Here is a 27,194-nt window from a genome sequence, read left to right as displayed (position 1 = left end):
TATTCCAGGCTCCAGACCTACTTTTTCACCCTTCCTCTTGCTCTGTGCTCTGGTTTGCACACACACCAATTCAGGGATGCCCAGCATGGCTGCATGGGCCTTTAGTTCAACCTCCGCCCAGGCTGAGGTTTCCAGATCATTTCCAAGCAGACAGGTAGCTGGCAACTTTGGAGAGACCACTACCTGTTTCAGGCCAGTAACCACCCCCCAGCCTAATGTTACCATGGCCATGGGATGACTAGTGGTGACACTGTCAGCGTTGGTGACTGGGTAAGACTTCCCAATCAAGTATTGCTCAGGGGAAACCAGTGTGTCTTTCACCATACTGACACTGGCACCTGTATCCCTCAGAGATTCTACCCTAGTTCCATTCACCCAGGGGTACTGTAAGTATTTCTTTAAGTTGGGTGGCCACACAGCTACAGTGGCAAACTCCACTTCTCCCAAGGAGACTAGACTTGCTTCAGTGTGTTCCCAGATTTGCTCAGGGTACACCTCTGATCCCATTTGTATGCTTGCTGCCCCAGGAGTAGCTGTACTGGGTGCCTTAGGGGCTTTGTTTTGGGGGCAAGCTACAGTTAGGTGTCCTTGCTTCTTGCAGGTATTACACCAGGCCTTTAAGGGATCAAAGTTCTTCCCCCTATAGGGTTGGGGCACATAGGGAGTAGTTTGGGTCCCACCCACCTGAACAGGTTTTTGGGGCCCTTTGGAAGACTCAAACTTTTTATCTTGGGCATTCTCACCACCTTTCCCCTCGGGAGGTTTTGGGACCCCTTTCTTTTGGTCACCCCCAGTGGTTGTCTTTGTCACCCTTGTCTTGACCCAGTGGTCTGCCTTCTTTCCCAATTCTTGGGGAGAAATTAGACCTAGGTCTACCAAATGCTGATGCAACTTTTCATTTGTGCAGTTACTCAAAATATGTTCCTTCATGAATAAATTGTACAATCCAGTAAAATCCTGCACACCATGTCAAGCTAACCAACCATCCAGTGTCTTCACTGAGAAATCTACAAAATCAATCCAGGACTGGGTCTGGGTTTTGTGAGCCCCCCTGAATCTAATTCTATACTCCTCAGTGGTGAATCCAAATCCCTCAATAAGAGCTTTCTTCATGAGGTCATAGGATCCTGCCTCTGGCCCAGAAAGGGTCAGAAGCCTGTCTCTGCAGTTACCAGAGAACAGTTCCCGCAGGAGTGCCCCCCAGAGAGGTTTCTTTACTTTTCTGATATCACAAGCCCTCTCAAAGGCTGTGAACCATTTGGTGATATCATCACCTTCCTCAAATTTAAGGACAATCCCTTTGGGGATTTTAAGGTCAGAAGTTTCCTCCCTATCCTTATTTTTATTATTGCTGCCACCATTGATGGGTGCTAAACCCATCTCTCTCCTTTCTTTTTCTAGAGCCAGGAGCCTGGACTCTAGCTCTAATCTTTTGGCCAGCCTCACAAGGCTGTCCCCTTCACTGGGGGGTCCCCCAGTGTTCTCTCTGGGACCAGAGCCACCCGTGTAGTCTCTAGGTGCCCAGATGCTAATCCTTGGATTGGAGGGTATGGGTGTCTCTCCTACCTAGGGAATAGCATGGGGGGGTTGTTGTCAACCTCCTCTGCTTCCCTTTCCTCATCTGACTGGCCATCACCATGTTCAGATGGGTGGTCCTTAGCATACTCAGCCAAGAGCTCCTGGAGCCCTAGTTTGGTTGGATGCAGGCCCATTTGTAAATTTTTAAGTTTGCATAAGGACCTCAATTCCTTGAAAGACAAGTGTAAGTAAGGTGTGAGGTCGAGCTCCTCCACCAGGTCCATGTTATTATTATCACTAATAGCTGGGTTTGTTTGAGACATTCTAACCTGACAGTTCTAACCCTCTAACCTGACTATAGTGACTTTTATTTTTCTAAAATTCTAATGGGACTTAAGCAAAGCCCTAGCAAGACTTTTAGTAATTTTGGAAAGACCAATCAGAATTCTAAAGGCAATTTTTAAGAGTTCTGTCGTGTGGTCAGATGGTGACCAAGTAGTCCAACAAATGCAAATTTGTATCCCACCGCTGATCCACCAATGTGAGAAAGTGTCTCTGTATATACTGTTCCTTAATAGGTACAGGGTGTACAGAGTCCACAGACCCCAAGGGTTTAACAGAGGTTAAAGTTCGATATAACCTTACTCTCCAAAGTGGTAGCCTGGTCGAGCAGTAAGGCAGTATCAGAGGACAGTGTAAAGCATTTGTTGTACACACTCAGTCAGCAAATAGTTCCACACACTCAATAACTGAACTCTAGGCCAATGGTTTGTATATAAAAAATATATGCTTGTTTTATTTTAGAACCAACACTTGGAATTAAAATATACTTTCTCGACAGGAGATGTTTCATAAAAATAATTTGTATATGCAATAGACTTTTTAGTAAACAGTTACAAGTAGTTGCAGTAGGCAATTCTATTTCTAAACACAATACATTGAGCTCAATGATAAATTCAAGTTATATGCAACAGATTACTTTTTAGATTACTTTTGTAATTCCAGGACTGGATCCTAGATTCAGTCCTGGGTCAGTTCTCAAAATCAGTTGATGAAAGTCGACTTTGGTACTGTAATGATTTTTAACTAATATTTAGCTATTTTAAAAGTTAACACTTAGAAAATATTTCAGAGCAAACAATCTATGATTCCCTATGGAAGAAAATTCAGGTTATAGGTACAGTAGGTTATCGTTACTTTTGTAATCCAGTACTGGGTGCCTAGACTCAGTACTGGGACCTTTATCCAAAACAGGTAAGTAATTACATTTTCAGATGTTATACGATTTTTTAAGAATATTTAGAAATTGCAGAAATCAACACTTAGAAGAAATTTCACAGAAAAAGTCAATGGTTTCCTATGGAAGAAAAATGAGTTAAAGGTACGTATAGTTGTGGGTACTTTTCAGAGTCAGTGCTGGGCACCAAGATCCAGCACTGGGAGCTCACCTAAGAGCAGGTGAGTAAATTCGTTTTTGTCACTCGGCTGATTTTTGGTGAATATTTGAAGATTTGAAAAGTCCACACTTAGAAGAAATTTCAGGAAAAAGCCAGTCAATGTTACCCTATGAGGAAAATAGAGTTTGCGGTTTAAGGGTAAGTACTCGACTGGCAGAGTTGAGGTTCTGGGCACAGACTCAGGGGTCTCCCAGGGTCAGGTAGGTACAGTTGGTTCACCCTCAGCGACTCTAGGGCGGCCGGGTGCAGAGAGAGTTAGGCCCAATGTTATCCTATGAGGGATAGGGGGGCCTTGTTTGGTGGCTGCTGTCTGGCAAGCCACGCGGCTGTGGGAGCTGGGCTCCTGAGCACTTACTCAGGGCAAGTGGGGAAGTAGGAAAGTGTAGAGTTTTCACTGCCAGGGCCACTCGGGCGGCTGGGTGCAGAGGGCTTTTGAGCCTTCGGGCGCTCAATGGATTTCAATGGGAAATCTCTGGTTTGGAAAAAGACTGCAGGCTCGGGGACGAGGACTCTTCAGGTGCCACCACCACTTCGAGAGGTGAGTTGGGTAGTTGGAGGATAGGTAGGTACCCCGGGATTGGACGCAGAGGGCCGTGGGGCGCCGGGTGCAGGGGTGCCTTTTGGTGTCGGAAAATCTTACCCTCTGTTGATCGCGGTTGGGGTGGCACTCTGTTCTGAGGCTGCAGGCTTCTTCAGGATTGTCGAGGGGGGTCCTTGGGTGCCGGACTCGGGGTCACAGTCGCCGTGGGGTCGTCCTCGTGGGTTTAGTTCACTCCGGCACCGGCCAGGCTTGGCTGGTGCAGAGTGGGCTGGGATCGCGGTTCCGGGCTGCTGCCAGGGGTGAAGGGTAGGTTCTGAGTAGAGCCTCTACTCATGGGAGTCCCAGGGGATCAGAGTTCAAAGGTAGCCAGGTCCTCCGGGGTTTCTGAGGTTGCTGGCCACAAGAGATGCCGGGTTTGGAGCAGGAGCAGGTTCAAGGTCGACAGGCCGGTAGGGCTGGGGCCAAAGCAGTTGGTGTCTCCCTCTCCTTCGCAGCTGCAGGGCAGGTCTTCTTTTCTTCTCGCTCTTCTTGTAATTTCGGAATCTGGAATCTGGGGAAGGAAGGTTCAGGGTGCCCCTAAATACTAGATTTAGGGGCGTTACAGGTAGGTGAAGGGCAGGGACCAATGGGTCCCCGTCCTGGGGTGGGTACACCCCCTATCCTGCCTCTCTCCTGTGGGAGGGGGGCAGTAGCCTAGTCCTGATAGGGTAGGGCTCCCCATCTTCAAGATGGCGAGAGCCGGGAGATGTGCTTCACCTCGCCTCCCCCACCTGAGGGGTGGGGTTGGCAGGCTGGCACATCCCCTGTCCTTATTTGGAGTTTCCGGCCAAAGCTTCCCGCCAGAGTGGGGGTTGCAGGGGCCTGGGGAAGCTCACAGAGGCGGCATGCCTTTAAAGCTTCCCCCTGCCCATCCTGGGGGAGGAGATTTAGCACCTCGCCCTGGATGTGCATTGTTGCAGGACCAGGAGAGCAGGGGCTCTCCTACCCAGGGGTCCAGCAACATGTCTGCTGGGTGGCAGCCTAGGCAGCCTCAGAGCAGACGTGAATTTGTAGGTTAGGTTTCAGGGGGCACCTCTAAGATGCCCTCTGGGGTGCTGGGTATATTAAATCCCACACTGGCATCAGTGTGGGTTTAATGTGCTGAGAAATTTGATACCAAACTTCCCAGTCTTTAGTGTTGCCATTATGGTGCTGTGGAGCTCGTGTTTAACGAGCTCTCGGCACCATGTACTCTTAAATGGCAGCACTGCACTTACAGGGCTCAGGAATTGACCTGGGCACTGTAGGGGAACAGGGCTCCTGCTCCTGTGCCCACACCATTGTCATTGGGCACCCAGCTAGAGGGGTGACTGATGTATGCCATGGCAGTGTAGGTGATGGGCATGGCACACAGGGATGTGTGCCATGTCGACTTTGTTTTGGTTTTGCACCCAAACACTCAGCCTGCAAAGGCAGTGTGTGTGTGTAAGGGTACAGGGCCTCTAAGGGTGGCACAAGGTGTGCTGCAGCTCTTAGAGGTCTCCCTTGGTCACAAAGCCCTGGGTACTTAGGGTACCATTTACTAGGGCCTGACATGTGGCCAGGGTTTGCCAATTGGGGTTTGTTTTGTTTTAAGGAAGGAACATAGGCCCTGGGCACCTGATTGGCAGGAGTCCAGGGCACACTCAGTCAAAGTACATTCAGCAATAAGTAGGGGCATACCATGTCAGAAAGATGGCACTTTCTCACAGGCGTAGCTTCAGTGGTGTGGCGCAGGGAAAGTGACGCATCTTAATAGATACGTCACTTTCTTGTAAATCTGCCCCATTGTTTCTAGTCCTGGACTTTTGTGTGCTCCCCCAGTGCATTCTGGCATTGTAAACTTGATTTGCTAACATTGACCCAATTCGACACCCAAACCTGAAATCAACGATTTGAAGGAGACAAGTTCAGGGCCGGAGACAGTGTGCATAATGACCTGGATTGAGGAGCCGCCCTAGTCATATCTGGACTTCACACACATTGTCCGCCATTGCTCCTCAGCAGTGGGTGCCCCAGCTAAGATTGTGTAGTGTTAATAATATATATTTCACTTGATGCTGGGAAGCACCCATTACACCACGTGATGTTATTACACCATGTTCGTGGCAAAATGTTATCATGGGAGCATGGAAACAACAAAAACGACTAGAACACACAAAAACGACTAGAACACGAGAGAGTTTTGATCAAGGAACTTGTTTCTTGCATATTTTTTGCATGAAATACATTTTCGCGTCCAAGATGGACATGATGATGCATTTCATGGTAAAATTTAGCAGTGAATGTCGATTTCGCTTTTTGTGTAATTTCATGTAGTAATGTCTCATAATTTTTCCGAAATTTCGCAAAAGCAACTTACATGAGTTTCACATACCTGTAGTGCTAATCCTACATTTGACACATTTGTTTCACGTATTTAGACTAGAGAGGAAATGGTTTATTCCAGCATTATATGACTTTCAGTTCAGTCACCAGGCCAAGACTGAATCTAGGTTCTCCACATTTCATCCTAGTCACACCCCGGGAACATCTCAATTCTCTGGCGCACATTTGAAGGCTAAACATTAGGCCTGGGCCAAAATTCCATTCCGTTCGCGGAAATTGCGATAATTTGGCATTTTCGCGTTCCGCGGAAAGCGCGAAAATGTCAAAATCTCCGCATTCTGCAGCTTAGCGATAATTTGTTTCCTGCTCGCGCTGTAAAATAATACATTCTTGCGTGCGCGCGATCGCCTTAACTGAATCCCCGCGTTCGCCGACAAGTTTTCCCGATCCGGTCGCGTTCTCCACGAGATGTTGGATTGTTGGTAGCCATTTGCGCTTTCTCACGACAGTTCGCGCCCCCAGTAATGACATGCGTCGCGCGATCACGTCTTTCTTCTCGCGATCATGCACCGCGAGACGAGTGAAAACAAGATGGCCGCGCCCGCAAGCAACCGCATGGGTAAGTTGGCGAGCTGCGACCACGCAGAAAATACCGCGAATGGGTGGGAAAAAAACTTCTGCATCTTCGCGATATTTCCGCGTGTTTGCGGAGATTTGTAACATTTTCGCGATAATTTGCGAAAGTGAATTTCGCAAATTCCGCCCACCCCTACTAAACCTACCCAGGCCCAATATCTTTACCAAGTAGTGACACGCTTAACAATTGATTTTGCATCCCCGTGGTCATTCATGACCGGAGGGACCAAGTAGAAGATGCTGAGGTACGTGACACATGATCTACGACACCTCTGTAAAAATTGTACGTTCGGTATTTGATTGGTTTGGTGTGCACCCCCCCTTCTTTTGTGTACGTGCCTTTCTCTCTGCTTTTCCCTTACCGCCTCCCCACCCCTTACCTTCCTACCCCACACCTTCCTACCCCACATACGGGAAATGTAACCATTATTATTAATGCTGTACTTTTCGCCCGTGCCTACTGAGGGCGCATGATTACGCTGAAGTTGTGTTGTTTATTCTTATATTTTCTGTTTCTATCATAGAGCTGATGTTCGTGGGCTGATTGTGGCAGGTTCTTCCCTTGAGGGGTCCTACTCCTGTGTATCACATTCCAATTTGTCAGCCAAACTTATAGCCAATGTTCCTCTGAAAAACTCAAACACACTTTCAAAAAAAACTATTCATTTTGCGTAACCACTGTGTGTGAAAGTGATACTACCCTGGCGTCTGATTTTACTTTTTTCAAGATATTAGGGAACACAGTGCGCGATAAGAAATCGGAGCTACACATGCCATTAGGGCCTGGGAAGAAAGTAGAAAAAACAAGCATTGGCATAGCCAATAGGTCTCGCTTTTGGGACCTTATAAGTATTTAGTTATGCAGCACAATATCCTTGGTGCAACAACATCAAGTGTTGCATGGCTAAGTACTTCTAAGGTCCCAAAGGCGAGACCTATTGGCTATGCCAATACTTGTTCTTCGGTGTCACTGGCTTAATGGTGGCAGATAGTTTGCAAGATAAAAGACGAACTAGACTTCTTCGAATGTCATTTTTTCTAATATGATTTTTATTGAATTTTAAGCCACAACCATGCGTACCTTCAGTAGGTACATGTGCAACATTAAGCCTACTGGGTTTGAGGCAGCTAATTCTATGGTGCTAGGCTGCTTTTCAGACTCTAGCGGTCGCTGTGAGCTGCTGTTTACTGGGTAGGCCACTGTAGTGCTTCTCTGAGTTACAATGTGTGTGCATAATTTGGAGAAACATCAAGAACATGAATCGTTGGAAAAGAGTCCAACTACTATGGTCAAAACGAGACCGGTTAATGGATTAAATCTGAACCCAGCCACAACAGCATACTTTGGATAAATAAGGACCGTCATTGGAGATATACTGATGTGTGTGAGGCACTTGGATTGTAGGAACAGTTGCAACCAAACACATGTAAATGTCACCACAGTCTGCCAGTAAAGGTGTGCCAATTTGTGATGGTCATGTTCACAAATATAACATGCTGCATGTTCAGATCTGGAGAAGGTTTTGCTTAGCACTTTACACTATTTAGTCAGAGGAGTGAGTTGACTGTCTTTTGGCAGGAGGGGAATCAAGATGGTGGCCTCTGCTGTGGGACACATGGGGACAGTATCTCCGAAATGATTGAGGACATTTTCATACATGTTGTTCACTGCATTCATCTTCCTCCACAGGGCATTGAGATCACATCTACCAGCTTCGGCCTCCATTTTGTGTCAGGAACTCTAGCAGAGGTGAGTGACAACACTTATATAAACTGCCTGTGAAGGCTTAGTGCTTTAAGCTTTGCTGTGAACAATGTGTGCTTGCAGGTGCTGTGCACAGGGCTCTTTTGAATGCATTTTGTCTGAGCAGTGCATTGTGACTTCATAGTGCTGTCTTGGATGCCTTGTGCCTACGCAAACCGTGTACAATATGTAATGTATTGTAATGCATTGAGCTGTACTTGCATTATTCCTGCAGATGCTGTAGGTGATAAATTGTGAATTTGAAAAATCTCTGCCCAGATCTGATTTTTAATGTATTTTGCTTAAGTAAATGTGTGCAGATGTTCAAATTTGTGTATAATCGCTGGCAACAAGGCTGAATTTAGTGTATTATTCCTATGAAGTTATGCTGTTGTACATAGAGTAATGTGAATCTGCAGCACTGTATTTGGTACATTGTGGATGCTGGGACGCTGTCACCTCACCTGGACCCGCACTGCTGACTGTGCTGTATCTTCCAGGGAGCACATCTATACTGAAAGTCTCTCCCATTTTCCAAGATTGCAGAATTGAAAATAAAAATGTTGGTTCATAACGAAAGTGTAAACCCCCCATTAAAGAAACATTAGCAAAGCAGATGTTTATGAGAATGACCTTGAGTCTGCTTGTTGTGACTCCCTGGTTAATCCTGGAAATCTCCAGTAGAACTAGCAAGAGTGCCTGTCTGTGCCAGTTGTTGTCAGTTGTTGCAGTGGGGTGTTTATGAAGGGGAATCTGGGATTTGGAAAAACACCACATGTTCATTAAAGTTTCAGTCAGATGAGAGGCGAATTGCTTGTTTTTCGAAGTTAATTCATGAGCCCACCTTCCATCCACTTCGTAAATCCAAATGTTGTCACTTGGAGTAGATATTGATTTCCTTTAATCCTGACGTATCTACAAATTAAATTAGTACCAAGTTTTCCCTTTTCCTGTAAGTTGTATGCCCGGGAGAGGAATAGTTACGCAGGGTCTTGCTATGTGAGGGAGGGTTCAGATTTGAATATTTTACTGAGGGTTGTATTTTCACTAAGCGTCTTGGTTATTCAAAAATGGGAAGAAGTGGCCATGAAACAATTTTCTAGGTTAGTCTTGGCTGGGATTGGCAAGCACTTTGATCATTTAGTAATTGAGAGTACTGATCTCCTTGTCTTTTGTCTAGTCTCCAGCTGGACACAGTGCAAAGGTCCTTCCAGGGGACGAAATTATTCAAGTTAACGGACAGGTGGTGGTAAGTACCTGGCACGACTGTTTTATATCCTTCCTTGTCATTTCTTGCACATTAGTTATTCTATTTTACTCTTATCAGCATGTTAACCAAAGTAGATCAAAAGTCAGCATTGGATCTGCAAAGGTCCCACTGCTCTGATCCAAGCAAGGAAATGGCCCACTACCCCACTAGTTGTACGGTAAAAGACATCCATAAATGGAGTCAATGGGCCTCAGAGATTTCTGGGTCCTGGTGCCACTGCACAACTATTTCAAGATGTGCCACTCAGGCATAATATCCTAAACTGGGCAAAAGAGGCTAGATTCTAGTGTTCTAATAGTTAAATTGTAAAATAAGATCAAGTGGGAATCCCAGATATTTACCTTTAAAAGGCCAGTGTGATATTAGACCAATTACAAAAAAATACAACAAATACAAAAATGTCTTTGAAGAACAGGATGAGACTGGATTCCTGTGATTGCCATAGGTGATCAGGTTCATATGGATCGCAGCACTGAGAGTGGGCCACAGTGATGTTTTAGAAGAGGCTGGCTAGATAAAACGATGGAGATGCCTTAGAATATTAGAGAGAAATTGAATCACATTGTCATCCTTTACAAGCAGGAAAGAGGAGGGGAGGGAGTATTGGATCACACCAATCATAGTGGAAGGAGAAGGTGAGATGTATTGTAGTGGGTTTGTGCAAGGGGGATTGGACTAAAGGATACATTTATAAGAGCAGAACAACATTGTATCACAATAAAGCCTTTAAGGAGCAGGATGAGATTTGATTACACATAGTCTAATAAGAGGAGGCTGGGATTCAAGCCCAAAAGTTCATTAGAAAGAAATTGCATCCCAGTGACATTTTAGAAGAGCTGCAGTAGGTTGCATTCCTGTGACCTCTTGCAAGTGCAGGCCCAGAAAGTGTGCCAACGAGATATTGAGATTGAATAACAATCAGTCTTAACAGAGATGGATGAGACTGGATTAAATTGATGGTCTTAGACGAGCAGTAAACAACTGGATTCTAAGAAGAAGAGCAGTGTGAGATTTATCCATGAGTTCCAGTGAGAATTGTGGATCCATTGTGTTCTTAGAAAAGTGGGATGGGATGATCCATGTGTTGACCTTTGAAGAGCAGTTTGATCCTGGGATCTCTCAGCATGTACAGTTGTGGGTGGCATTGGGGCTCTTAAAAAGAGGCGCCAGTAAGTCACACTTCCTACAGGAGCTCTTTGTTCCTCACAGTCTGAACAGGGTGAGATTTAATCCCAGTGACTTAGAAAACCAGGGAAAGCGTAAACATGAATGATGGTCTTAAAAGAGAAGTGGAATCAATGTGCTATTAAGGGCCTTAAATAAAAATGGAGCAATCAGATTGCACTCCAACTTTAGGATGCTGGCCGGTTCCCAGTTGTCCCATCTGATGGGAAATTGTGGACGAAGAATCCCAGGAAAACTCTGAATTGATTGAAATGCCATTTTGTATCTGGATGAGTGTAGGTATCAGTTTACTTTTTTTTCAAAAGAGGCAGATTGTGGTCTACAGATATTGTATTCTTTGGTTATATCAGAAGGGCTCAGATCCTAGTGATTTTATTCTTTCAATTTTCAGAGGTTTAATCTTTTTGACTGAGAATTCAAGGAAAGCATAACGTTTGGATTCTAATCTAACCTCAGAGGGAAAGCAGAAACCAATTGATTTTTGATATTGTATCACAGTAAGAACATAGAACAAGAGGAGCTTGGTCAACCAACCATCAGAAATGTTAAGCTTTGGATGTTGCTCCTTTAGGTTGGCTGGTCTCGCATGAACCTCGTCAAGAAGCTGCTGGAGAAGTCAAGCGGGGTGACGCTTGTGTTGAAGAAAGTGACACTTTCCTCCTCTGATCAGCCCAACTCCCCAGCATCTCCGCTGAAGCAGGTACTAATGAAATAAGATGCAGGGTTCCTTTTCTATTATTTCTGTCAATCAGCATGGCCATTTTAACCAAGAAGCATCTGTCTGAGGCGATTAAGGACATTGGCAAGAAAAGTATTTGCAGGAAATAAGCAATAGGTGTTAAAGTGCACTACCATTGGATGAGCTAAAGTTGGGTTTCCATTACTGTTTGATGGTGTCACAACACAGGGGTATCCAAGAATGCCTGCTTGGATGATTCTACCAATTTGGGCACAATATCTGACAAACACAAATGGGTTCCTGTGAAAGGGGATAAAATATTGCCTAAGACTTCCCGTATCCCACGCTCAGAAGCAGGGAAATATGATTCAGTGATGTATTCCTGTATGTCTCTCATGAGCAATTGGAATGTGAGTCCTGAAGTGATATCAGGTGAGGTGGTAACCATGTGCACCTTTATAGTGAGAGAGGTAGAATGGATATATATATATATATAATATATCTGTTATTCCCTCTGATGAAGGGTTTTGAGTAGTGGGATAGTGTGAGTTGTTAGCTTCCCTGCACAGTGCCTCTATGATGCCTTTTATTAGTGGTCATAGTTATGAAAGAGCAACCATTTTGCCGTCTTCACGGAACATACCTTAGGAAAAGAGGATTTAGGAAATTCTGCTGTTGGCTCTGAGCCCAGAGGGCTGGATTCAATACTAGCTTCCTTACTTAACCAAATTATGTTATCTAGGCAGTTCACATCCTTTCTCGATGTCTTTTCCTCTGTCTGTTGGAATTGGGACACATTTAAACTGGCTATCTGTCTGTATTTAGTGACCTAGGAATAACTGGATGTTTACATGAATTGCTTACTGTTTCTTGCACAGTTTGGCCAGAAAATGTCTTGATTTTTTTTTTTTACTGTGTTTGCATTGTAGGTATTTACAGACAGCTGTGCTAGTCCTGCTGCAGCTTCTAATTTTCAGAATGACAAATCACCCAAAATCTCTATCATTGCATCCCCGAGGTGAGGGCTGAGCTAACGATCCACTGATAAATAAGTAAAATTACTGGCTGCACATCTTGTGGGTGATTATGCTCTAAATCTCACTCAACGTTTAGGATTTGGAATTTAAACATTTTTATTACACTATGTAGATAGAAAACTAGTTCACAAATGTGTTGACTTTCATTTGTATGGATTTAGTTATTGTCTTGTTTATTTGAAGCCCCTTAGAAGGGAGTAGAACGGTTTTAGCTACTATTTTCCATGGTGGTGTAAGTCAGGATTCAAGGATTACTTGTTATCTAACTATACTACCAAAGCCTGGTAATCTCCAGTGTTAAATTGTTCTTCCAGTATCCAAAGAAACAAGATCCAGCTGAAGGTAAATGTGATTAGTGGGAGGAGGGAAAGCTTGAAGTTGAGGGCTGTATGGAAAAATAATAGATTTGGAAAAATGTATTCAATTTAGTGAGGATCTCAAAATGTTTGATCTGGTTTGCCATTCTTGAAATAAAAAGTTGATCATTGGTTTCTCCTGTTAGAAACCTTTATATGAATGTTGGCTGTTAGTGAATTGTTCGCCTATGTTTGGTCAAACCGCTATAGCCAGAGGCATTTTTTAAGTTGAAAGTCTACTGTTTTTATTTGGTTTGCACCATAATGATGATTTATATTTTTGTGTGTGATTCTTATATTGGAAAATACTGATGGGGTGGGAATATCCCTTTCTTGATATAGAGGCGTGTACCACTGCCCTGAGTAACCAGACTGCATGTGAAACTGGTATTCTTTTTGTTAGCCTTGCTAGCAAGCTATAATAGAGTGCATTCTGAGGCCTTGTCCTCTCCATGTTCAGCCAAGGTCCCAGAAAGCATTTGGAGTCATAGCGAGGGCTCAAGAAGCTTGCCCTCTGGGTCTAAAGTCCATGTCCGGAGTTATTGGAATAAAGAGATAACACTTCCCCCTGTTGTAGGGAGCGAGAAGTGTGACTTACTGGCCCCAGTCTTCTAAAGTTTCACTGAAATATAATGCCCAGACCTTTGCACTGACATTCAATGTGTGTGTCAAGAGCATGTGTGTAAGGTAGATAGAGTGTGCAAAGTAAATGTAGGGCACATGTGTGAAAGCCAGACTCTGCGCTTTGTGAGTATGATTGCTGGGACAAGTGGGATCCATTTGGTATGGCCCCTGGTTAAACATGGAACAAGATGGAGCTGGATAAAGCTTTACCACTCGGTGGAAGAGTACTGCCTACATTCCACTGGCTGGCGACCAAGACAATGAATTGAGGGAGGATGGAGACAGGACTGTTAGAAACCCTCTGACGGATTTATGACTAGATTTTCCCGAGCACTGTCATTTGGTAAATGCTGGGGAAGAGTTTGCAGTTTCTGTTAAGGATGATGACGTTTCTTGGCAGGGCCTGTTCATTTGTCTTCCCCGATTGCTGCTTTTTGACAGGTAAGTGCGAAGAATTTACATTTCATTGTGCTCAAGTTTTCATACTTCTCATAGGAGCTAGAATCATCATTTCCGCTTTTGAGAGCTCACCTTGCACAAAGTCTACATCTTCACTTCAGCAAGAAAATGAGGTTTGAAAGGGCGCCACCTCCACCCAATTCGACAGCCTTAGATAAGGGATCCACACCTGTCCGAAGAAAGGAGTTCTCCATAGACTACTTGAAGCAGTGCTGTGAGACCACGGCTGGTGTCTGCATTACATTTAGTCTCCAAGTGATGACGGGACATCATCTGGAGTTTGCACAACTTGCAAAAAGTTGAGGGTCTCTCTGGCATCTAGAAGCTGCATGCCTGCTCAGAAAGGGAAGATGAGTGACTGATCATGCAGCAGCAGAGACTGTCCAAGAGAAGCCCCGCTATGTTCCTGGAATGTGGAGCACCTAGAATCAGCCTACTTCCATCAGGAGCACAACTTGCACTAACCAAGCTATGAACGGTCACCCAGTCTTTTTACACATTTTATGTGGTGAACTGCATGAAGAAAATGTGCAACCCAAATCAGCACAAGACTTTCCAACATAGCATAGGCAGAGAGACTTGTGTTGCCACTGCCCAAAGTGCAGCATAGTGTGGGAAATCTCCTGCCCCAATCACTGCCTAGGGGAGCACGTACCCCATGTTATGGAGGCTGCAACTACCAAGGGCAAAGCACCCGTCCAGCAGGCCTTCAGCGGAGTAATCTTGCTCTACTTTAGATGATTCCACTAGCGTGAACCTTACAAGCAAGCAGACTTTATCTGGTACAGCTGCATCCCCTTCGAACAGATAATGCAAGTCATAGAAACAAAAGACTGAGACTCTATCTTGAACATAAAGACTAGACTGCAATAAAGTGAAGTAATGTTGCCTGCATGAACTCTTTTTACTCGATCACTTGAACTGGCCTATGGTTACTTAAACATGGTGATAGCTTAATGAACTCATACCTGTACCAGCTGTTGCCTATGTCTTGGTATCTTCATTAGAAAGAACAAACTTTTATGGCCCGATAGATACTGGGAAGAGAGCATTAGAGGTGGTGCTGTGCTTAGAGGGAACCTGTAGTTGGAAATATTGAACATGCACTGAACCCCCATGAGTATGGCTGGAATTTCATTTTGCTGTGGCATTAAATATTATGTTTGAGGCATGTGAGCTGTAGATCACTTACTGTGCATAGCCTGCCATCTAGTGTTGGGTCCGGATGTTTGCTCTTTGTTTTCTTTTAAAAAGTCTTTTCCAGTCACGAGGTAGGTGACTCCTCCTTTCGGTGATAGTGCGCATGGACATCAACTCTATTGTTACATTGTTTTTTTCCGGCATCCGGTTCGGACGTGAATTACTGTGCTCCGGTTAGACACCGTTCCTTCGTTTTCCCTCAGTGCGCAAGACACCCTCGACGGTATTGTTTCCAATCGCGTTTCCCATTTAATCACGTATCATATTTACTTGTTAACACTATCTTTCGATTGGAAAGCTCACCCGCAGTCGATGGAGCGAACTCCCTACAAATGCTGCCCTCTGTGTCATACAAAATACCCACGCACTGACTCACACGAAGTGTGTAGCCTGTGTTTGTCTCCCGAACAAAGAGAACAGGACTGGGACGCATACCAGGCTTTCCGCTCCAAGAAAACACTTTGCTACCATTGGGCTCGATGTCGCGACATGCAGAGCCAGCACACAAGCTCTTTTCCAGACATCTTCAGTCAACAATCTGACGAAGAGGCCGGTAGGCCATGGGAACTGAGGAGGAGCAGGAGTCGATCCCCATCTCAGAGCTCGACTCCGACCAAGAGGAAGACATCCCAATTCGTGAGTCTCCTGAGGCGGAAGCCGGGAGTGAATCTGCATTTTTAAATCTCTGCTGTGTGATACTTTGTGCTTTTAACCACTTACCCCGTGCACTGTAACAGCGCTTCTAGCGCTGCAACGAACACTCCATTTCGCCATCACTGAGGGCGAGGCGCCACGGTGGACACGCCCACCTCAGCTGGCCACTCCCCCATGACGCCCTCTTACACAGACATAAAAAATGTGTCTCGCTAGGAAGCGCAGCGGGCGGGCGCGCCGTCAGCGCGCCGAAGGCGAGCCAAAGGCAAGCCCGTCTGGGCCCGTCCGGGCCTGGACCGGGCCCAGGGCCAGTCCCCCTGCCTCCTCCTCTAGCCCCGTCCGCACATGTTGGACCAATACCCAACTTCACTTACTTAATCCTCGCCCTTGCTTGACCAGCAATCGCTGCCCACCAAACCACCTGGAGTCCGCTCATTTCCACTGCCCGCAATGCAATTTCAATCTTCCGCCCTACCAACCCTGTCTCTCTCCACGTCCCCCGTCACAGTTACCCTTCTCTAATCAGCGCACCCTGAAAGCTGGTTTGATCAATTGCCGATCTCTTCCCCGGCATGCCAATGACATCTGGATGTCCATCTCTTCAGATGAGTGGGATATTCTTTTCCTCACAGAATCCTGGATCACAGACTCCTCTTCTCCGGATATCTATCTGGCTATTCCCCCAGGATATGATATAAAATGCCTGAACCGGGCTGGCGGTAAGCTTGGAGGCGGTCTAGCCGTCATTTTCAAATCCCTTTTCCAGTTGACTTTTACCAAACTTACCAATATTGGTATAATTGAAGCCATGTACTTCTCCATATCTGACTCTGCGGCAGTTATCCTGGCTGGCACATTAGTCTACAACCCCCCCCCCCGCCACTTCCCCTTCTCTCACTGCCCTCTTTCACCAACTGGCTGACTTATCTCTCAAACACCAATATTTCATTGTCCTGGGCGATTTTAACCTCCACGTAGACAACCCGCTCTGCGTGAAGGCTAACAATCTGTTGGAAACTATGGATAGCCTGAATCTCAAACAATTAGTCGTAGGTCCCACTCATGTGGCTGGTCACACCCTGGACCTCATATTCGCCAATTTCTCGAATATCACTGTCCTCCCACCCCTCCCTCTCACCTGGACTGACCATTACCTCATCCCCTTCTCTCTTGCCCTCGGACGAAAAACTGGCCCTATGGCCCCAAGGAAGGAGTTGGGAAGAAAGTGGCACAAGGTTACATGTGCTACCCTGGACCCGGTATTCCATTTTCAGACAGAGCACCTCTCCTCGGACATAGATGAAAATGTTTCTAGGCTGAATGCTGCCCTCGGCAATGCGATTGATTCTATCGCCCCCCAGAAAATCATCACTTCCACTAGATCGCGACCCTCTGCTCCCTGGTTCTCTACCCCCCTCCGTGAGGAGAAAAGCAGATGTAAAGCTCTCGAACGTAAGTGGAGACTAAATTACGACCTCGAAGCCAAACTCTTATATAGATCTGCCCTGAAAAAATTCCTTAAACAAAAAAAAAGCGCTATGAAAGATCACTTTGCCTCTCAAATTACTAAGGCCAAAAACTCATCTAAAACCCTCTTTAGCATCGTTAAGGATTTTATTAACCCTCCGGCCAGGGCTCCTCAGAACACCGCGAGTCAGGCTCTTTGCGAGGGACTCTCAGACTACTTCCTCGAAAAGATTAATAAACTTCGTATCTCCTTCCCCACATGCCTTGCCCCCATGCCTTCCCCCACAAGTTCCCCAGAATCACCGTCTTTTCTTTCATTTAACAAACTTAACCAGGATGATGCTATCAGGCTACTCATCCACTGCAAATCCGGCGCCCCCTCCGATCCTGTCCCCGCAAAAATCATGGGAGAACTGGCGCCTTCACTTGCCTGCCCCTTCCTCTCCATTTGGAATGCCTCCCTCCACCATGGCTTCTTCCCTACCTCCTGGAAGGAGGCCTTGGTGATCCCCATCCTAAAAAAAGCGGACGCAGATCCCACTGTTTTTGCTAACTACCGCCCCATCTCCCTTCTCCCTAAACCCGCTAAAGTCCTGGAAAAAGCCGTGCAGCTGCAACTTACGGAATATCTAGAAAACCACTCTCTGCTGCATGGATCACAATCCGGTTTCAGAGCCGGATTCAGCACTGAGACGGCCCTGCTGGAAGTTTCCGAAACAATTCGAGAATGCGTGGACAGGGGCGAGGAGGCCATGCTGGTCCTCCTCGACCTGTCCGCAGCTTTCGATACGGTCTCCCACCCTATCCTCCTTGACCGACTTAAGCAGATAGGCATTGGTGGCACTGCCTTCAGCTGGATCGAGTCCTTCCTCTCGACTAGAAGTCAGAGGGTATTGTTGCGTCCCTTCAAGTCTGAGAAAATACCCCTGTCATGCGGGGTGCCACAAGGCTCTGCCCTCAGCCCCCTGTTCTTCAACGTCTATCTTGCCCCCTTGGCCGACGTTGTGGAGTCCTACGGAGTCAGGGTGGTCTCTTACGCTGACGACACACAGTTGGTGTTTTCTTTTAGGGACCACTCGGACTCCGCATTCGCCAACTTTCGCCAATGCCTCAACGACATCAGTATCTGGATGACCGCGAATCACCTCAGACTGAATGCAGACAAAACGGAGGTACTGTTTTTTAATCAGAGAGCCTCCATCCCCTCCTTCTGGTGGTGGCCCACGGTGCTTGATCCCGCCCCGTCCCCTGTTCACTCGGCTCGGAACCTGGGTTTCCAGTTTGATGACTCCCTGTCTTGCAAAACTCAGGTTAATAAAGTCACCTCTGCCTGCTTCCTGTAGTTGCGCATGATCAGAAAAATTCTCCCCTATCTCCCCCTGGATTCCCGCCGTACAGTTACCCAAGCCCTCATCACGTCCCACTTGGACTATGCCAACAGCCTCTATGCTGGTGCCCCTCAGTACTTGGTAGGCCGGCTGCAGATTGTCCAGAATGCTGCAGCCAGACTGATTGGTAACATCCCGTACCGCCAATCTGTCTCTGCTTACCGGAGGGAACTCCACTGGCTTCCAGTGGCTAGCCGCATCCAGTTCAAGGTCCTCACCCTCACCTACCGAGCCGTAAACGACCGCGGACCTAACTATCTGAAAAAACGTGCCTCGATATCCCGCTCCACCAGATCCCTGAGATCCAATGACCTTCGCCTCCTGATCTCGCCCCGTTTTAGATTATCTAGAATGGGTGGCAGAGGGTTCAGTGTCATTGCTGCCAAATTATGGAACTCCCTACCAATCGAGCTGAGATTCTGTCCCTCTGAATCCATCTTCCGAGCCAAACTCAAAACCTGGCTCTTTTCCGCACTTTGAGTCACTTTTCTGCTTCGCCTGCTCTTTACTCCCTACTTTCCCTTGGAGGCTCAGGATTTTAGCGCCGGGACACCCCTTCGGGGGTAGCTGCGCGCTCTATAAACTACATAAAATAAAATAAATCCCACATGGACAACGTACTGCGAGTACATATCCCCCCTCGTCCCAAGATCTAACTCCACATAAAAAGAAGGCTCCGGTCCAACTCCCGCCCTCGGCCCCCAGTCGGTACCAAGACCACGCTTCCGACACCCCACCTTCTGGCTCGGCACTGAATTCTACTCAAAAAGCCTTCCGGCTCCGAAAAGACTCCCCCCTCAAATCGAGCTCAGAGCCGAGACCTTTGGGGTCGAAACACAAGTCTGGCTCCAATCCACACCATTCGGCACTGAAACACACTTGGGACCCGAAGACACCAACGCCCAAGACTCCGGCACCAAAACACTCAGCACCGAAACAGTCAGATGTGCTGAAATCACCAAAAAAGCACAGTTTCGACCCCCGATTGACAATCCGGACCCAAAACAGAAAGTGTTGTAAATACATCCACAAACTAAAGTGACTTTAAAAAGAAGGGCTGTTACAGAAGAGGAATATCACATTCCTATAAAGAAGAGAACTGTTGGAACTAACCCTTCCCCTCCTCCTCCTCCTCTTCCTCTTTCATCACCTCCTTCCCCTCATTTTTAACCAATTTCACCTGAGCATTCACAACTACATACAGCTGAGAACCAGGATGATGGGAATGGCAATGGGGATCTGGATGATGATCAGCCACTACAAGACCCATGGGATGATTACAACATTAGTTCGCCCCCATGCAATGATCCCGACTTGTACCCTAACAAACCCTCTCCACCGGATGACAGTGTAGGCTACATTGAATTACTGGGTAGAGCTGCCAACTGCCATGGGATACAGCTACATAAAGAATCCCTAGAAGAGGATTTCCTCTTTGAAACCCTTAGCAGCACGCAAAAGTCAACACACACACTACCCATGCTCAAAAGGATGATCAGGCATGTAGTTGACATCTTCAACGACCCCGTCAGGGCTCGTATTCTTACTCCTAGGGTAGATAAGAAATACAAGCCAACACCATCAGACCCAGTATATATAAGGGGACAAATAACATTAGACTCCATTGTTGTGTCCAATGTAAGGAAAAGAGCCAACTCCCAAACTACAGGTGATGCTCCACCCCCGGATAAAGTATCCAAACTTATTGATGCTTCAGGGAAAAGTGTGGCTTCTCAGGCAACACACTTCTAGTATCTCTAACACTCGGGCATTGCTAGCACAATACGACCATACGCACTGGGAAAAAATGGGGCTATTAATCAAATTTTGCCCCAGGAACATAAATCTAAAGCACAAGACCTGGTGCATTAAGGACAACTTATTTCTAACGACGCAATCAGATGTTCCCTAGATGCTGCAGACACTGCTGCTAGAGCTGTATACACCAGCGTCCTTTTAAGGAGACACGCCTGGCTCTGCATATCTGGGTTCAAACCTCCATATTAAATATACCCTTTGATAAGGAACACCGATTTGGCACAGTGGTAGATTCTTCACTAAAAAAGATGAAGAAAGACAACTGAAGTGGCCACATTCATGGGAGCTCTCAGTCAACACACAGTTGTGGTTCCTTTTGGCGCTCTTTCTACCATGGAGGCTCCAAAAATACCTCCTTGTACACCACCTCCACCCACAAGGGCAATAACCAACCGTCTCCCTCTAAGGGTTACTTCAGAGGGATTACAGAGGTGGCAAAGGCAGGGGTAGGGGTTCAAACACACGCACCTCCCCCTCCAATACAAAACAGTGACTTGCCTACACTTCCCTCCGACCACTTAACACCTGTCGGGGGAAGAGTTTCAGATTTTCTACCAATCTGGCAGTCAATAACAACAGACAATTGTGTACTACAAATTATCTGTTCTGGTTACTGCCTGGAGTTCATCAACACTCCTCCAAATATTCCACCAAAGTCACACAAACTTTCACCAGATAATCTACACCTCCTTCTAAAAGGGGCTATAGAGCCCGTACCACCACAACATCACGGGTCGGCCATGTACTCTTTTTACTTCCTAATACCCAAAAAAGATGGTTCTCTCAGAGAACTCAATCTTTACATTCTCAGGTCATTTCCACATGGTAACACTTCAAAAAGTACTAACTGTTCTGCAGAAAGGCGACTTTCTGTCTACTCTAGATTTAAGACGCCTATTTTCATATTCCAGTCCACCCCGCTCATCACAAATTCCTCAGGTCTGTGGTAGCGGGTCGGCACTTCCAGTTCAAGGTACTTCCGTTCGGAGTCACCACTGCCCCAAAGTCTTCACAAAATATATGGCAGTAGTAGCTGCTCACCCGAGAAGACAGAGCATCCAAGTCTTCCCATACTTGGACGACTGGCTCATCAAAGCAAGTACGTAGCAGCAATGTCTTCTGCACACTTTCAGAACAATTCAGTTACTCCATCAACTAGGGTTCACAATCAATGTGATAAAATCACATCTCCAAATAGTTAATACTCAGGACTATTTGGGAGCCACGCTAGATACTCAAAAAGCTCTGGCGTTTCCCATCACAGCCAGAATTCGCAATTTTCAGGCTTTAGTTCTCCAGTTTCAACCCAATCATTGGCTTCCAGCTCGGGTTTATATGCAATTGCTGGGAATTATGGCATCTTGCATCATAATCGTTTCCCATGACAGGCTGCACATGCGTCCAGTTCAAGAATGCCTAGCCATTCAGTTGAATCAGTCACAGCGTCTATTAACCGATCTAGTGTTGGTAAGCGGCCGTACTCTTCCCTCTCTGCAGTGGTGGAACACACAAAATTTGTCAAAAGGACAGGCTTTTATAGACCCGGTTCCACAGATAGTAATGACAGCGGACGTGTCCCTCACTGGCTGGGGAGCTCATCTCCAACAACACACAGTGCAAGGCCTGTGGAGCCAACAGCAGAAGTTGCTCCACATCAATCATTTAGCGTTGCATGCAATCCTACTAGCTCTCAAGGCTTTTCAGACTCACTTGGTGGGCAAAGTTGCCTTGGTTCGTACAGACAGCATGACAGCTATGTATTACATACAAAAACAGGGTGGGGACACACTCTCCAACTGTCCAACTTAGCCCAAGACATCTGGAAGTGGGCCATTCACCACAAACTTTATCTCCTAGGGGAACACCTCCCAGGAGTGAACAACCAAATTGCAGATCTCCTCAGCAGGCAGAGGCAACAAATACACAAATGGGACCTTCACCCTCGGGTTCTCCTCCCATACTTTCAAAGTTGGGGAGTCCCTCACATAGACCTGTTTGCCACACACCAAAACACAAAATGCCGAAGCTTCGCCTCCAAGTACCCACACCTGAAATCAAAGGGCAATGCACTATGGATGAACTGGTCAGGGATATTTGCCTACGCTTTTCCGCATCTCACTCATTCCATTAGAGGTTCAGAAGCTCAGGCAAACCTCTCGCATTAATCCTGGTAGCTCCTACATGGGCACATCAACCTTGGTTCACAACCCTGTTAGAGCTCTCTCTGGTTCCGCATCAAAAGCTGCATTTAACCTCCAGTCTCCTCACACAGAGCCATGGAGAAATCAGACCCCCAGATCCCAAACAGCTGGACCTCGCGATCTGGTTCCTGAAGTCTTAGAGTTTGGTTACTTGAACCTTCCACCAGAATGTATGACTATCGTTAGGGAGGCTAGGAGGCCTACCACAAGACCCTCTTTTGCAGCTTAGGGGAAGCGATTTGTTATTTATTGTGGTAACAATCATATGAACCCTCTTGATGCTTCCATACAAAACATCATCTGCGATCTGTTACACTTGTAACGGTCAGTGGTGGCTTACATCTCCATTAGACTACACCTTGCGGCAATAGCTGCATATCTACAAATTAGACAGCATTTGTCTTTGTTTAGAGTACCCGTAATCAAAGCTTTCAAGGAAGGACTAAAAAGAGTCATACCACCAAGACTCCCACCTGCTTCAGTGTGGAATCTTTTTTTTTTTTTTTTTTTTTTTTTTTTTTGGAAAAGTTTTTATTGAACAATAATTCGGTTACAAGTATGGGCCTACAACCACCCGGGCCGGCCGCTAGGTACATAAGGAAATATACACATATCAAGGCTGCAGTCCGTTCCCAGGGCACTGCCCCGCAGTGGCTCAAGATAGTTCTCGAAGAACAGCAAGCGTCAGTCCAACAGTAACAGAAACAAAAGGAAAAACAATAAAAACAAAAGGCGAGTTACGAGGGATACCAGTGCGGTTCAGGCTCCCCCCGGGAAACTCCAGTCAGAACATTTGAGCAATCCGCTAAAGAGAGGAGTACCGGGAGGCCGGGGACGGAGGGGGGGGGGGAAGGGGGTCAAGGGAGATGAACGTCCATATGGAGTTGTTACAAAAAGCGCCAGGAGCCGTCAAGGGTCAGGGGGACATGGCGATATCAGTGTCTACCAGGGGGGGCGTACAGATGCCTCCGCGATACGCATTCCATTGACCCCAAATTCTACCCCATGCCCCCGGCTTGCCACGGGCCACATACACTGTCTTCTCCCGAAACATACACCAGTCCATATTCTCCTTCCATACTGACACGGTGGGCGGCCGTTGAGCGCCCCAAAGTTGCGCTATATCCCTCTTGGCAATCATGTTCCCTAGGGCCGCCCACCGAGTCTGAGCCGCGTTGTAGTCATTGGGCTCCCACACATTCAGGACACAGCGACGCACCTCCGGCAGCAGCACAACCCCGGTGACCTGTCCCATAACCGTGTGGACCCGGCGCCAGTAGTCCGCCACCTCGCGACACTCCCAAAGGATATGAAGAAAGGTGGCGCTGAGCCCGCAGCCTCGTTTACAGAGCCCGTCGTCGGAAAATCCCATCGCGACCAAGCGCGGACCCGTAACATACACCCGGTGGAGAATCTTGAGCTGTACCAACCGGAGACGAGCCGGAATGGCAACCTCCTTGGGGGACGACAGTGCAGACTGCCAGTCTTCGTCATCCAATTCGACCCCATCCCCAGTCCAAGCCTCCCGAAGGCGCACCAGGAGATCCGCCCGGTGATTAATCAATTTTTTATAAATTAAAGAAATAGTACTGTCAGGGACATGTCCGTCAAGTACGCGGTCCTCGAGGGGCGAGGAAACAGGGATCTTGGTCCCCTCCCCGAAGACCGAGAGCAGGGCGTGTCGAACCTGGGCGTAGCGGAAGAACTCCCTGTCGGTCAGCTCATATTCGGCCTGGAGCACCGCGAAAGTCTTGACCGTGCCCTTGTGCCACAGGTCTCCCACTTTGCTGATACCAATCGTGTCCCACTGGTCAAACCCCTTGGTGGTCCACAAGCTGCCCAGGCGGTCGGAGGCAAACAAGGGAGTAGCACATGTCATTCGCTCACTCCAGCCCATGGCCGCAGTGGCAGCCCTCCAGGTCCGCACAGCAATCTTAGTGGGACCCGTAAGGGTCCGGTCAGCCAGGCGGGAATAAAGTGCCCTGTTGTAGTTCCCGCCGGGAAGCAGGAACTTGTCCATCTCATACGCCGGATTCAAGCCGGGCGCATACGTGGCGTGGTTAATGGCAGATAGCTGCGAGGCCCAATAGTACCTGCGAATGTCAGGAAGCGCGATGCCCCCGTCATACCAGGGGAGAGTGAGCTTGGCAAGAGCAATACGCGCCCGGCCGTTCCACACCAGTCTCCTCTGCAGGCTCTCCACCTCCCGAAAGTAGGCCACTGGGATAACGTCGAAGGAGTTCTGGAGTGCATAGAGGAACCTGGGAAGGGACATCATTTTAAACAGCGCGGACCGACCCAGCGGGGACAGGGGCAGCCTGCACCACCGGGCCGTGTCCTCACGCAGTCGCCGAAGTGGACGCAGAAGATTCTGCTCGTAGCGAGCCACCGGGTCCAGCGAAACGTATATCCCCAGGTACTTAAAGCCGCTCAGAGATATTTGAATCGGGAGCCGAGGCGGCAAGAGAGGAGGACCACCAGCGATGGGATAAACGCAGGATTTAGACCAATTGATCGTGAGACCCGAATTGTTGCCAAAGGAGGTCAGAACGTCAAAGAGGACGTTGAGTGACTGCCGCGGTGAGGTGAGATACAGGAGAATGTCGTCCGCATACAGCGAGACCCGATCTTCAAAGCCCGGGCCCCACCGGATCCCTCTAAGCGAGGGCTCCCAACGGAGCCAGGCAGCGAGTGGCTCCAGGGCGAGAGCAAAAAGCAACGGGGACAACGGGCACCCCTGCCTCGTGCCCCTGCCGAGGGCAAAGGGCCGAGAGACCCGCCCATTCACCACCACTTGAGCCATGGGTCCCGTGTAAAGGAGCCTCACCCAGCCAATAAATCCCTCTCCAAAGCCGAATTTATCCAAGACGGCCCAAAGGAATGGCCACTCAATAGTGTCAAATGCCATCGTGGCATCCAAAGAAACCAGCACGGCCGGTTCGGTGAGGAGCTCCGCCCTGGCGAGGACCCCGTGCAGACGCCGCAAGTTAAGAGCGGTGTTGCGGTGCGGGATAAAGCCGCATTGGTCCGGATGAATAAGGTCGCACACGACACTCAACAATCGATTGGCCAGGACTTTCGCCAGGATTTTAGGCTCCGCATTGAGCAGTGAAATAGGCCGGTAAGAGGTACAGCGGTCACGCGGCCTGCCCTCCTTGGGGAGAACGACTATAGTGGCCAAGCGCTGGTCGGCCGGAAGGGAACCCGCCGCAAGAGAGTCGCGGAACATGCGGCTGAGGAAGGGCGCAAGCTTATCTGGACGCAATTTGTATAGTTCAATGGGCAGACCGTTAGGACCCATAGCCTTGCCCGAGCGAAGGGAACGAATCGCGGTCGCTATTTCATCCGACGATAAGGGGGCGTCCAGCCGCTCCCGGTCCTCAACGGACAGGCCGGGCAGAGCAATATCTCTGAGTAGGAGGCGAGAGTCATCCTCGTCCCTGTCAGTCACCGGGGAGTACACCGCCCGGAGGTGGTCAGCGAAGCATTCCACAATCTCATCCGGCTCAGTCACACACACACCATCCGCAGCACGCAACTCGGGGACCACACGATTCACTCTCTCCTTTTTGTCCAGCCACGCAATCAACTTTCCCGCCTTGTCCCCCGCGTCATACAATCGGCCCAGCTGCTCCCTATACATAGTTTTGGCCGCGTCAGTGACCAGGGACCTATATTCGAACTGTTTCAGGCTAAGGGCATGTAGCCCGTCCGGAGTAACATTCGCCTCCAAGGCCGACTCCAGCCCCGAGACGTCAATCTCCAGCTTCACCACCGCCTCGCTCCTAACCTTCTTGGCCACCACTATCTGGGCGAGGGCGTGTCCGCGTATAACAGTTTTAAAGGCTTCCCAAAGGGACAACGCAGACGACACCGACCCCTCGTTTTCACTGAAGTATTGGTCCATGGCCTTAACCAGGCTGTCACGAGTCACAGGGTCCCGCAGGTACCAGGGGTTAATGGGAGCTATCCGCCCTGCGGACCGCGACCCGGTGTCAAAGAGAAGCCACAGCGGAGAATGGTCGGAGATACCACGCGCCAGGTGTCTGACCTCTCGAATCCGACCAGTCTGCGCCGCGGGCATAAGGAAGTAGTCTAACCTGGAGAGACTCCCATGCGCCCCCGAATGAAAGGTGAACTGGCACTGGGTCGGATGCATTAGTCTCCAACTATCCACCAAGCCGAAGGTCTCCAACATCCCACCCAGCCATGACTGGGCAGCGGGGAGGGTCCTCGGTGGGTGACGATCCAGTTCACCCGAAACCACAGAATTAAAGTCCCCGCCCATGAGCAGGAGGCCGTCCGGGAGGTCAAGCAGCATTCGACCCAAATCAGTAAAGGTGGAGTTCTGGAGGCCCGGGGGGACGTAGACTGAAACCAGGGTAAGGGGCTGCCCCTCCCACCTCCCAATCAGACACACATAGCGCCCTCTGTCATCCGAGACTATCCTCGTGATCTCCACCGGAAGGGAGGTTCGCAGGAGAATGCCCACCCCCCTGGAGCCAGTTGTGAAACCAGAATGGGCTACGAGGCGGTATCCCCCCCTGTTCATCGCATGGCAGACATTGCCGACCAAATGCGTCTCCTGGAGAAACACCACATCAGGAGTCAAAC

General features: G+C 48.0%; 1 protein-coding gene across 1 annotated transcript in view; it reads left to right on the top strand.

Annotated features, from left to right (window-relative positions):
• The window catches only part of CNKSR1 (connector enhancer of kinase suppressor of Ras 1), a 455,956-nt gene that overhangs the window by 243,295 nt on the left and 185,467 nt on the right, over nt 1–27,194 (top strand). The window contains exons 7-10 of the mRNA XM_085647776.1: nt 8,189–8,248; nt 9,423–9,491; nt 11,269–11,397; nt 12,306–12,394. Of these exons, the coding sequence (XP_085503902.1) occupies nt 8,189–8,248; nt 9,423–9,491; nt 11,269–11,397; nt 12,306–12,394 (347 nt within the window). The remainder of the gene's footprint in view (nt 1–8,188; nt 8,249–9,422; nt 9,492–11,268; nt 11,398–12,305; nt 12,395–27,194) is intronic.

The sequence above is a fragment of the Triturus cristatus genome, chromosome 3_2, assembly GCF_964204655.1.
Source record: "Triturus cristatus chromosome 3_2, aTriCri1.1, whole genome shotgun sequence".
In the NCBI taxonomy this organism is placed as follows: Eukaryota; Metazoa; Chordata; class Amphibia; order Caudata; family Salamandridae; genus Triturus; species Triturus cristatus.
This window is presented reverse-complemented; position numbering and strand designations above follow the sequence as displayed.